The sequence below is a fragment of the Somniosus microcephalus genome, chromosome 1, assembly GCF_052327205.1.
Source record: "Somniosus microcephalus isolate GS21.2 chromosome 1, FLI_Smic_1.0, whole genome shotgun sequence".
In the NCBI taxonomy this organism is placed as follows: Eukaryota; Metazoa; Chordata; class Chondrichthyes; order Squaliformes; family Somniosidae; genus Somniosus; species Somniosus microcephalus.
Genome location: NC_140987.1, coordinates 212,824,028 through 212,837,748, shown reverse-complemented (window position 1 = coordinate 212,837,748; position 13,721 = coordinate 212,824,028). Strand labels below are relative to the sequence as shown.

At 42.1% G+C, this 13,721-nt stretch overlaps 1 protein-coding gene across 4 annotated transcripts in view; it reads left to right on the top strand.

Moving 5' to 3' along the window:
• LOC147124570 (ras-specific guanine nucleotide-releasing factor 2-like) overlaps nt 1-13,721 on the top strand; it is a 361,280-nt gene that overhangs the window by 74,575 nt on the left and 272,984 nt on the right. For all 4 annotated transcript variants that reach the window (XM_085989546.1, XM_085989542.1, XM_085989537.1 and 1 more), the window contains exons 3-4: nt 8,640-8,787; nt 11,975-12,064. In XM_085989546.1, coding sequence (XP_085845672.1) covers nt 8,674-8,787; nt 11,975-12,064 — 204 coding nt within the window. In that variant the 5' untranslated portion in view covers nt 8,640-8,673. The remainder of the gene's footprint in view (nt 1-8,639; nt 8,788-11,974; nt 12,065-13,721) is intronic.

Sequence of the window (13,721 nt, the reverse complement as noted above, 5' to 3'; positions counted from 1 at the left end):
CAGTCTCCACCACATTCCCACTTGCTTTCAGGTGAGATCATAGAGGTGAATCCAACCCCAGGTCTCCCCAGCAGCCAGACTTAGCGAATCTCTTAAGTTTACTTTGATGTTGCCCCTGGCTGCATGAGACCCTCAAAAAGCCCATTTATAGAATCATAGAATGGTTACAGTGCAGTAGGAGGCCATTCGGCCTGTCGAGCCCGTGCCGGCTCTCTGCAAGAGCACTTCAGCTAGTCCAACTCCCCCACCCTTTCCCTGTAGCCCTGCAAATTTTTCTTTCAAGAACTTATCCAATTCCATTTTGAAAGCTGTGATTGAGTCTGCCTCCACCACCCTTTCAGGCAGTGCATTCCAGATGTTAACCACTCGCTGCGTAAAAGTTTTTCCCTCATGTCGCCTTTGGTTCTTCTGCCAATCACCTTAAATCTGAGTCCTCTGTGTTGTATCTACGCTTTAATGCATTCAATCAAGCATGTAGATACGTCAAATTAAATCAGAGTCAGGCAGACAGGCTTATAACTGCAATCTTCTCTTTATTGGTAAAATGGCCGACTGCTGCTTTCCCGGGTAATTCCCATAATGCAATGCACATTACATTACCGTATTAACTGGTGGTAAACTCGCACATTACATTACCGTATTGACTGGTGTCAAACTCGCAATCAATACACGACAGCCCCTTTTCCTTGGAAACAAACTTGCAGTTTACAAACAGTTGCTTACAATAACATTGCATAACTTATTTGATTTATAAACTTTTTACAAACTTGTGTCTTGCCACACAACTAAATAATTCCCAGGTTTAAACATTTAACATCACCCATGCAGTTCTCACACAGTTTATGTTGCGACATAATCAGACAGTCTTTGGGGTTTTCTTTTAACCCTTTGAGGTCTGGCTGTACTGGGTATGTCTGACATGTTGGTGTCAGTGGGTATTGCCAGTGTCACAGTGGTATGTGTGTCAGGGTCTACTATACTGTCCTCAGTCCCTTGTGTTTCCTCCTGCTCATGGAGTGTCTCCTTTGGTCCATTGGTTCTGTATTTCTTCACAAACGTAGTGTTTCTCGAGTAGCGTGCTCCTTCTGGAGATTCCACTACTACTTGACTCCCTGTTTTACTCAAAACTTTGTGGGGTGTGGCATTAAAAGGAGTGGTGAACTTGTCCACTTTGTCCTGCCGTACCAGCACCATGTCGCCAACTTCCACCTCTGAGTATTGTGTTCTCCGCTGTTCATCTGCGTACAGTTTGGACTTGCCTTTTTGTTCTGAATCCCGGTCACGTACTTCCATGTCTGCGCGTGGCTCTGTGATGTCTGGCAACTTTCCTCTCATTTTCCATTTAAAGAGCAGCTCTGCCGGGCTCTTTCCTGTCGTGGCATGGTCAATGCTCCTGTACACAGTCACATATTTTCTAAGTTCACGTTTCCAATCTAGTCCTTCTGACTGAGCAATTCTGATTCTTTTCATCAGCGATGCATTCTGGCGCTCGACTTCTCCGTTAGCCTGAGCCCATTTTGCTGTCGTTTTCAGGTGTTTGATCCCGTTGTTTTCATAGTATTCTTTGAATAATTCAGATCTGAATTGGGGACCATTATCAGATTTGCAGGTGATTGGCAAACCATGACGGCTGAAGATTGACTCTAAACTATCAATAACCTTCTCTGTTGTTGTGGAGGTCATGATGTCGTATTCATAGTAGCGACTATAATAATCAACTACCACAAGAATGGAGTGGTTGGATGGCAAGGGTCCCAGTAAGTCTATAGCTACATCCTGCCAGGGGCCCTCCGGTAATGGTGTTGGTCTCAACAGTTCAGGTGGGTTGGGTCTGGCTACTATCTGACAGCCGTGGCACGCTTTACAGTGTTTTTCAGCTGCCTTGTCCATGCCAGGCCACCAAACCTTGGTTCTGAGATGTTGCTTTGTTCCAACTATTCCCAAGTGTCCTTCATGTGCTAACACCAGGGCTCATGCGTGTAACACTGTGGGTAGCACGATGCGTGTTCCCCAAAGAACTAGGTACCCCACTACGCACAGCTCATTTGCAATTGCTGCATAAGCTTTACAGTTCTCAAAATGTCCGTTTGTGATTGCCTTCCGTACCTCAATCAGCTCTGGGTCGGTAGCAGAGGCTTCCTCCACCTCTCTAGTAGTGAGTGCTTTTGGTGTCGCATTCACAGCTACAAATCTTACGTATTCATCTGAGCCATGAGAATGTCTCTCCTGTTTTGCTGTCTGGCCCCAGCAATCGTGACAGTGAGTCTGCAATGTTTTGCTTGCCTGGAATGTGTATCACCTTAAAATCATACGGCTGTAATCTAAGTACCCATCTCTCTATACGGGCACAGGGTTTAGAGTGTGGGCCGTATATCACTTGTAATGGCTTATGGTCAGTTACCAAGTTAAATTTTCGGCCATACACATATGGATGCAGCCTCTCACAAGCCCATTCAAGAGCTAAGGCCTCTCTCTCTGTTTGAGAGTATTTCCTCTCACAGTCTGTTAAACTACGACTTACATAGCATATTGGCACCTCTTGTCCCTGTTGGTCCTGAACTAGTACTGCGCCTAAACCTACAGGACTGGCATCTGCTATCACCTTGGTTGGTGTGTCCTTATCAAAATATGCTAAAGTGCCGGCTCTGGCCAACTCTTCCTTGTCTCTGTCTCTGTTGTGATCCAAATTTAAATGGTGTGTCTTTTCTCGTCAGGCGTCGCAGTGGCTCTGATAGCGTTGCAAACTGCGGGATGAATCTGCTACTGTACCCAACGAGTCCCAAGAAACTCCTCACCTCTGTAGCATTCTCTGGTTCCCGAGCTTCTGCCACCGCTCGCACTCTCTCTGCTGTTGGTCCGATGCCCTTTTCAGACAACAGGATTCCCATGAAAATCAATCGGTCCATGTTGAATTGGCACTTCTCTGAGTTTAGTGTCAGTCCACTTTCCATTAGTCTGGTCATGACAGCGTGCAGGCGTCTGTCATGCGTTTCCTGGTCGTGTGCATGCACGATAATGTCGTCTGAGATGTTTTCAACACCCTCTATTCCAGCTAAGGCATTAGCTATCTTGTGCTGATATTGCTCACTAGCTGAAGATACACCGAATATCAGCCTCTTGTACCTGTATACTCCGTTATGTACTGCAAACGTCGTGATTTCTCGTGACTCAGGGGTCAGTTCTAGCTGGTGATAACCCCATTTCAGGTCTAGCTTACTAAACACCGTCGAGCCGTTCATACCTTGGAGTATCTCATCAACGGTGGGGATTGGATATCGTTCCCTCACTATTACCTGGTTTGCTCGTCTCATGTCTAGGCATAACCTTACATCCTTATCCGCTTTTGGTACAATAACCACAGGATTTACCCATGGGGTGGGACCAGTTACAGGTTCGATAATGTCCATGTCCCTCAATTGTTTTATTTTGGCCTCTACTGCCCCCCTTAAGTTGAATGGTATACGCCTGAGTGGCTGGACCACAGGCTTCACTTGTGGGTCGATATACAAACTGATCTGTTTTGTGTTCAGCCTTCCTACTCCCTGGAACACCTTTGGATACCACTGTTCTAGTAGCTGTCTTACATCTACCACAGCTGAGACATCTGCACCTATTTTTAAAACTCCCAGTTTCATGGCTGTCTTCCTTTCTAGCAACGGCTCTCCATGGCCTTTAACCACAATGAACTCCGCCTGCTCAGTTCTCTTACCTATTGTAATTCCACATGTGAATACACCTTTAACTGACAGTGGTCGGCTAGAAGCATAAGAGAATAACTTTCTCTCTGTCTTAGGGACATGTGACTGACACTTAATGTGTTCTGACTTTAATCCTTCCCATGTATTCTCATCTATCACATTATTAGTTGCACCCGAATCAATTAACATTCTCAGGTTTACTCCCTCCACACAAAAGGTAAGTCTGTCACGTTATTTCCAGTAACAGCAAATGCACAGTTATTTTGTTCCTCTACATTGTTCACACTGTGTTTCTTTGTACCCTTTGTGCGGCATACTTTGGAGAAATGATCCTTTCCCTTGCACTTATAACACGTTTGTCCGCGTGCTGGGCATTTCGGATCTCTGCCCATGTGGTCTATGTGTCCACATCTGTAACATTTCCTTTCGTTCCTATCGCCATTTCCCTTTGGTTTCTCTGTCGAGCTTTTCACATAATACCCTCTTTTCTGTGTAATACGATGAACAGTATCTGTCTCTGCCTTCTCTGTACATGACATGGCTGACATCTGCTCCTCGACGTTTTCACATCGTGAGGCCAATTGTAACGTGCGGGCGAGCGTTAGACCATGCCCTTCCTCCAGCAATTTCCTCCGCACATAGGCTGATGGGCACCTACTCAGGATAACGTATCTTATTTGATTATCCGCATCCCCCCCAAAAGCACAGTCTTTAGCAGCCTGCCGCAAGCGAGTAGCAAATTGTTGCACAGTCTCACCTGCCTTCTGGGACAACTTATGAAAAGTCTGTCTAGCAAATGCTACGTTGACCTGGGGCACGAAGTAGTGATTCAAAGCACTAACCGCCGCCGTGTAGTCTGCTGGCTCTCCTGTGTCCGGTAGAGTTGAAAAGGTATCCTGGACATCTGGTCCTGCTAGGTGTAGAAGTAGAGCTCTTCTCCTCTGCTTTGCGGCAGCTGTAGAGGTATCAACGATAATGAGTCCTTTGCCATCAGCATAAAGCTCAAAAGACGTTAACCACCTCGTCCATCTTGGACCCAACGTGGCTGGCTCGGCGAAGCATGCAAAATTTTGAATGCCGGTCTTCTCCATCCTAGCTAACTAAAACTTGGGCAACTACTGTTCGTTATCCTCATCGCCAATGTTGTATCTACGCTTTAATGCGTTCAATCAAGCATGTAGATACGTCAAATTAAATCAGAGTCAGGCAGACAGGCTTATAACTGCAATCTTCTCTTTATTGATAAAATGGCCGACTGCTGCTTGCCCGGGTAATTCCCATAATGCAATGCACATTACATTACCGTATTAACTGGTGTTAAACTCGCACATTACATTACCGTATTGACTGGTGTCAAACCCGCAATCAATACACGACACTCTGGTTCTCAACCCTTCCGCCATTGGGAACAGTTTCTCACTATCTACTCTGTCTAGACAAACTAAATAGGCAAACTACAGCCAATGCGCCTGCCAAATGACCAGGGCTCATAATAAAATGGTAATAAAGTCACTGTCCAGCCTCCTGGGACAGGCATAGGCATCTGCCAGGGGTATGCAAAGTAAAAAAAAACTTCCCCCAACCCTGATATCTTTGCCAGGATCGCTGGCCCATGCATTTTCAGGGTCTTACAGTTCTGCTGGGCCCTTCCCAGGCTTCCACTCTGCTTTCAGAGCGGCTTGTTCCAGCATTCTGGGCGTCTGTCGAGGTGGGTACTACTGAAGTACCCTTACTACCACAATGTACCTACCCTGAGCAAACAAAATGACTCTGTCCTCACAATTTAGGATTGGGTCTGGGCCTCTGTACTCCGGCAAACACACAGCCCACTTCGCCATACTTCCACTGATGGACTGGGCTGATCAGAATTTTGGCCCCACAATCTAGACTGACAGTTCAATGTAGTACAGAGGTGGTGAAATATTATTTGTGTCATCTTTTGGATGAGATGTTATATAGAGGCCATGTATGCCTGTTCGGATGGGTGTAAAAGATTCCACGGCACTTTTCAGGAAAAGCAGGGAGTTAACCTGCCATCCTGGACAACATTCCTCCCTCAACCAACACCACCAAAAATAGATTATCTGGTCATTAGTTCGTTTGTTGTTTCTGGAACCTTGCTGTGTGTGAATTAGTTGCGTTTATAGTGACTACACTTCAGTAAGTAATTAATTGATTATAAAGCACATTGGAACATCTTGAATATATGCTAAAGTACAAAATAAATACAAGTTCTTTTACTATATTATACATCCAGAAAAAGAAACGGTAATAAACATTTCTATTTGTTCATAATCTAATATTAGATAGAAGTAATCATATCAGCAATTGATTGCAAGAAGAACACTGTATATTTGTATTTACAGAGTGGTGTCTGTATGTGTGCAGGGGAGGGGAGGAGTTGATAGCTTATATAAATTCTGTTTAAAAAAAAAATAGAATGGATTTTAGGATTGCCTCTTTTGTTACAAAAAAGACCCGTAGCTCAGATCTGTAGCTAGCAGCAGGTACTGTGAGAGGAAAGTTAAGCAATAAGATTTTCTGATGTTTAACAAAAGCCGTGTTCCATATGCAGGTTGTTCTTTCAAATGACATTTAAATAAATCAAGTAACTGTCATAAGCTATCAAATCACTGTCTACACAAGCTTTCCAGCATGCTTCCAACATCAACACAAGGACTAAGGGAGGATTTGCAGTATTTTCTAAAATGTTATACAAAAATAACTGTGCAGTGTGCAAACTCTAACTGAAATGAGATTTATGGATTGTGTGTGCTACATTGTTCAGATGATTTATCACCAGTATTTAGTTTCAGAGTAAATGTTGATTCGTGTAATCTGGGACCAACCAGGGTTATTTCAGATTACCATATCAGGATGTGAAAAATAAATGAAAACAACTGCAAATGTCTGCTATCCTACATGATACCACATCACCTATCGGATCTGGAGCCCAAAATTAAAATTCTTACCTCAATACTCGAAACAGATACCAGATCACTCAGTGCCTCAAAGAGAAAGAAAGGTTAGTGTTTTGGGTGTAACACCTCTTTAGAACTTAAGTTATATCCGCAACATAAAACCTATCCTTCTCTTTAAGAATGTGGCTCATCTGTTGTATATTTCCAGCACTTTTGCATTTATTTAAAATTTTATTTTAAAGTTCAGATTTTATAAGTGCCATTTCTTAGGTGTATGTATGTATGGGAAACACAAAAAACTAAGCATACAGCATATACCAGACATAATGGCCCAGAAATTAGTGTCCCAACGTGCGAGTAAGCACCGTGTACTCACGCGTGGGACCGATGGAATTGCCGGTTTTCTGCATGCACAGCGCATGCGCGGGAAACCGGCATTTCCGATCCTCTGAACCAAGGGGTTCAGAGGTCGAATGCGTGCGCGCAGGAGTCTGCACGTGCGCGTTGAACTTTTTTTTTCCAGGTTTGCCCGTGCGTGAAGGCCTCCACTTTTTACACTTTAAAAAAGCAGACGTAAGGACTTAATTTTAAAAGGTAAGTGGTCTATTAATTAAAATTAGAAATTTTTTTCCCCACAGGTTTATTATTTTTAAAGACTTTACAGTGTATTTTTAGCCCTGATTTTTTATAAAACTATTTTTTTCAAAAATTTAAATTATTATTTAAAATAGTTATTTAAAGTTATTTATAATTCATTTAAATAGTGTGATGTTTTTAAAAATTTTATTTCAAGTTTAAGTACTGTTTTGGGCACCCGGAGTTTTCATGAGTTTGACAGTTCTTACTGAATGAACTTTTGCATCCTCCGATTGGTTGCCCAGTGCTCACATGATCCCAGCTGACGCATCGCACTAAGTACGCCGCTGGATCACGCAAGCACAGTGCGCCGGGAGCTGAACTGGGTCACAGACAGGAAATCCACGCAGGCCCAGGCTTCAACTGCCGGCACGCTAGGTAAGTGTAGGTCGGGGGCTTGCACCCGCGGGAAACCCCCGACACGAATTTCTGGGTCATTGGCCCAGAAATTCGGCTCTCCCCGGGTGAATACGCACGGGGTACTCACCCGTAGGCCGAATGGAAGTGCGGGGTTCCTGCATGCACTGCGCATGCGCGGGAAACCGGCACTTCTGATCCTCTGAATGAAGGGGTTCAGAGGTCGAACGCGCGCGCAGGGGAGGATGCGCGTGCGCTTTGAACTTAGGTTTTTTTTACAGGTTTTCACGCGAGGTTAAGCCTGTAGGATTTACACATTTAAAAAGCAGGCGTAAGGCCTGCTTTTTACAAGGTAAGTGGTCAATTAATTAAAATTAAAACATTTTTTCCACAGGTTTATTATTTTTAAATACTTTAAAGCAAGGTAAGTTTATTTTTAGCCCAGTTTTTTTATAAAATTATTTTTTTCAAAAATTTAAATTATTGTTTAAAATAGTTATTTAATGTAATTTGTAGTTTATTGAAAAAGTGTGATTTTTTTTAAAATTTATTTGAAGGTTTAATGCTATTTTGAGGCCCGTAGTATTCATAAGTTTAGACAGGTCTTCCTGTCAATCTTATGAATGGGCTTTACCCTCCTCCAATTGGCTGCCCATGGCTCACGTGATCCCAGGGGACGCATCGCACTAACTACGCCCCTGGGACACGCAAGCACAGCGCGCCGGCAGCTGGGCCAGGCCCCAGAGCGGAATTCCACGGGGCCCTACAGCTCAACTGCCGTCGCACAAGGTAAGTGCAGGTCGGGGGCTTGCACCCGCGGGAAGCCCTTGACCCGAATTTCTGGGCCATTACACCTGAGAAATTTCTAGACTTCTGGGTATTTGAGGTTCATTGTTTCAAAATCACAGTTCATTACTTTGTATCACAGACTGGTTTGTGAAACTGGTGTTTTTTTTTTAAGTTGCAAGAGACATTGCATTCATTTTCATGACACTGCTCTGTATTAATTGATGCTATTTTCTCCTAGTTACTGTGATATTGTAATTGAGCGAGAGGTATTGATGCAGAAGTATATTCATCTGGTTCAGATAGTGGAAACGGAGAAAATTGCAGCTCATCAACTCCGACAACAACTTGAGGATCAAGACACTGAAATCGAGAGATTGAAAGCTGAGGTGTGTCATCCAAATAATCAGAAAAACCTGTTTTTTTTTTCTTTTTCATGTACTGCCGTTTTTTTTTCCTGCATCATGCTTTCCTCAGATCTATTGCACGCCATACCCAGTGGCTTTACTGCATGCAGTACTCATAGATCTGCAGTATTTATAACAATTTGAACGGTGATGAGGATGGGTTGAGTTAAACTAAATACTCTGCTAACGTCTATGCTAAGAGCTTGATTCACTTGGCTTTCCATTTGATTTGGAGAACCAAAGTTCAGACATTTGTGAAGCTCCATCTGAAGGTTCAATCCCAGTCTTGCTACCATGGAAGTCAATCAAGACTGCCAGGGAGCACAGACAACAATCACTTGTCTTACGTTGTGATAATGAAGATATATAAGATGTAAGAGTGAGGAGATGACTATACACAGAGGGATGTCTTATGGCTTTACACATATGCTCTGACATTTTTAAGGGAGAATCCACCGCAAAACCAAAATGAGAAATAAAAACTCATAATACTGGGCGTGCACAGTAGGCCAGTCAGCATCCGAAAGAGAGATACCAAGAGGAAAAAAACTGCAAATGCTGTTCTACAAAGGATTACACCCAAAATGTTAATCTGCCATGACATTTTACAGATCATAGAATCATAGAACGGTTACAGCATAGAAGGAGGCCATTCGGCCCGTCAAGCCTGTGCCGGCTCTCTGCAAGAACACCTCAGCTGACTGCCTTGCTGTGCACTTTCAGCATTTCCTGTTTTTGATTCTGAGGGACTTGGTTCATGTGTCAGGTGGGACCCTTCATCAGAAAATAACGTGAATTGAAATTTCCACTCTTCACAAATGAACACAATTGTGTATATTTTACTAATGTGAGCAAAAATAACAATCAAAAATGGGGAAACTAGTTTTTTATACTCACACTGACTTTTCCACTGATAGTAATGACCAGAGGAAAATATTTCCCAATATGTTCGATAGTTTGGTTCAGAATTTGATTAGTAGAAACTTAAAAAAATCATTTGAAGTAATGCTTCCTCTGTTAAGTAGTTCAACATCATGTATCTGCCCTCAATGTTGCTGCATTTATTGTGTTGAGCTGCTCAATGTGTGGAATTATCAGCTTAAGGGACAAATATCAGCAGCACAATATTGATGATGAGTGGGTCACCAAAAAGGATAGTTCCAGTAAAATGGCTTGCAATATAAAAGTGGCAGCCGTTGGAGTACTGACTCTGAGTGAACTTTAGTGCTAATGAAAACAGTGAATCATCAGAATTAGTACTTTGTTTAGTCTCCTGACAGCAATCTGGATATCCAGTGACATCATAGACCAACAATCCAGTGCAGAGTTCGGTTCGCAAGAAAAGTGCAATATAAATTTTACAATTCAATTTAAGTTTTATGCTTAGCATCTTAATCTTCCAATTATTATACACTACTTTGAGAGGCCAAGGGAAATAGCATTGATTAGATGAAAGTGTTGATTTGAGAAGACACTGTATGTACAGCATGTTTACAAAAGAGTACTAGCAACATCTGTACCAGTTGTAGTGTTATACATCATAATTAGCTGCACTGTTCAGATGTAGTAAGTTTAATAAGGTGTAAAATGCTCCATTTAATCAAATATAGCTAAATTGTATTAAAAGTAGCGGTTATACATAGAAATACATAGAAATTACAACATGGAAACAAGCCATTTGGCCCAATAAGTCCAGGTCGTCATTTACCCTCCACATGAGCAAATACATAGTTCTAATCCCATTTACCAACCCTGTTCCAATATCCTTTCATTCACTTTTCCCTTATCCACCTGTGCAATCAAACCTTGAATGTTGACATAGTTTTTGCTTCAACCACTAACCCTGGAAGTGAGTTCCACTACCTCACAGCTCTCAGGTTACAAAGCTTCTCCTGCCCTGTGTTCTAAAGATATTTGCCCGGAACTTGCACTCCTGATGACGGTGTACGCTCAGCGTATGCTGTTGTAAGCCTTTTGAAAGGCCCCACAAGATCCGGGTTTCCACATGCGCTGCGCATGCGCAAAAACCCAGAATTTGTGATCCGTCAAGGCGAACCTTGACAGATCTACCGAACCAACTGAGAAATCACTTTCCCTGGCACAGAGTTGGACTATTTGCCCAACTACTGCCCAGCAAATGCCCACAAAACTCTTACGGCTGGTAAAAGCAGCCTGCTTTCGCCAGTGTAAGGATTGATAAAAATCTTAAATTAAAACATTTATAATATAAAATGATGCATAAACACTTAAAATTACTTTATGCAAATTTTGGCCTGGATTAAATGTTTAAAATTATTTTTCAAAAAATTAAGTTTTTATGGTATTTGCTGAATTGAAGGAACTTTTAATTAAATTTGAAAATGAGAACATTTATTTTTATTAGAGTTGTCTAAATTCATTAATTATTTGGGGATTCCATTGCATATCATTAGGGGATTCCGTTCGGAAATGACTGCGATGGAATCCTCCTTTCTCATTGGAGGACCTGGCCCACGTGATCCCAGGGATGATACCGAATCGCCTGCGTCCCTGGGATCCGTGGACCTTTACACAGGTGTACGTCTGGCGGTCCAGGGCCCAAACTCTCCGTAGCTGTGGAGCCAGGAGGTAAGTTGGAAATATTTCGCGGGTCGGAGGTGTACTCCAGAGGTATGCCTCGAACTGCAAATTAATCTTCGGCCTGGACCCTTCAACCACTGGAAACATTCATTGACATTGATCAATAACAGACTGACATGTGCATTTCACAAAGAGCAGATTTATTAAGGTGGGAAGTGTTATTTGTAATCTAATGCAGCTAAATATGAATTGTAATGCTTAATCACTCATTGAAATGATTCATTGAAATTGATCGCTAGCAGACCCTTCATTCAGTAGCAGATTTAACAATGCACAAAATGCTGTTTAATCCCTGTAACAGCTCAACTGCATGAACTTTTGGTGAACATTTTAATGGTAGAAAGAGCAGAAAATCTCCTGTAAATTTGGGAGCAAAGGAGCAATAATGTTGCATCCAAAATACTGCTGTAATGTTCTATTGAGAAAGAGCTACAGTTGTAATAAATGGCCCAGTAAGTACCAGGTCTGATGAAATATAGCTGCACAGCCTGGGACTTTACCTAAGAGATATAGCTACTGTTATTACGACCTTTATGCTTTTGTTACTAAGATTGTTGCAGTGAACAAGACTAAAGAACGGATGCGCCCTTACCAAGGGAATCCAGAGGATGAGGACCCAGACATTAAAAAAATTAAAAAGGTAACTACTAATGCATAGAATTTTTGTTAAAGCCTGAAGCACAACAGCATTATGGTTACTCAGTCACTTCAAATGATGCTGTGAATCTATTGGCTTGAATATTCTGCTGAAGAGGTGGTTATTTTCTGAACAAGTCACTATTTATAGCATACTTGATATCATCTCTATGAAGTATTTTTATGCAGTCACATCTAATTACTGGAAGTTTTCTTTGTTTGAATATTCATTTGTAGAGGTGATTTAAAACATACCTGCAACTGGAAAAGTATCAAATGCTCTAGACTCCTTTCCTGGAATCTTTAACAACAGGTCCCATCCCACAATGTACCCCTGTACAGGAAGAATAGGTTGATGCAATGCAAAGCACACCAGCTGTGCAGAATGAGTGACGCAACTCAAAATCAACTCTAGAAAATGTGGGCAGCCCTATCTGTCTATGCTGTTCCATTTCTGTGTCTAATCCAGACCCGAAATATGTTCAATTATTGTGGAAATATGCACAGCTATGCTGTCAGTGTGCTCTCCTGTAAATGCTATACGGAGAATATACACTACCAGTGTACGGTCTTTCAGTTTTGTGAGAAAAAATCATTTAAAATTTTTTTACAAATAAAAAGTCCTGGAATTATACCTATTCCTTGCCATTTCCCTGTAAATTATCTAAAATTGGTCTGAACTAGCAACCCTGCACTTACTTTTCCATTTTCTCTGTTAAAATTTTTGTCCATTATATTCCTTCCAGGTAAAGTTTTGCATGGTTACATGCAGAGCAAAGCGCCATCTACTCTACCCCAAACAAAATGCCCATTGTGACTACCAGTGTGACATTTTTCCATCCCAACCATTCTGTAGCCTCTGCTGCCCACTAGAACTTAATTGAAACTCATTTCATGTAGGATCCTTACGGCTAACAGATGTAGGTAACCTCCATCTCATCAGTCTGAGCCCAGGTTCCAGATGTAAATGGTCGGTGTCTAACCCATTGTGCTATTTAGTCACATTGGGCCGTATATTCCAATCCCTACGAGTGGGTACGCACTGTGTACACACCCATAGGGACATCAGAAATGCCAGTTTCAGGCATGCTCTTGACAGATCGGACGCCTGCCCTGGAGAAGGGCCTCTGTGGGCGGATTGTTCCGCTTTCTGGAGAACCTCTGCCCACTGAAAACCCTTAGAAAGCGTAAGGCCTGCTTTTACCAGGATAAGAGTTGAAAAAAGTAAAAAAATAAATAATTTTTTTTACTCATTTAAAACACTTTAAAAAAGGTAAGTTTATTTTTAGCTCTGTAAAAAACTTTAATTATTTTTTTCAAAAAATTTAATTTTTGTTTAAAATATTTAATTTATTGTAATTTGAACTAATTTTAAAAATGAGATTTAAAAAAATTATTTAATGTTTTAAAGTATTTTTGGGGTGATCTCTGTTCATATATTTGACAGGTCTGTCAAGTGTATAAAGGGAGGCTCCCTTCTTTGATTGGCTCTCCATAGCCCACGTGATCCCAGGGACGCTTGTGAACCGCATGCGCCCCTGTGATACGTGGGCCCTGCACATTTCGAGTTGGAGAGGCCCAGAAGTGGGAGCCCTCAGGTAAGTCCGTAGATTTTTTCCAGATCGGAAGCCTCTGCACGCGGGAAGCCTCCAATTGGAAAA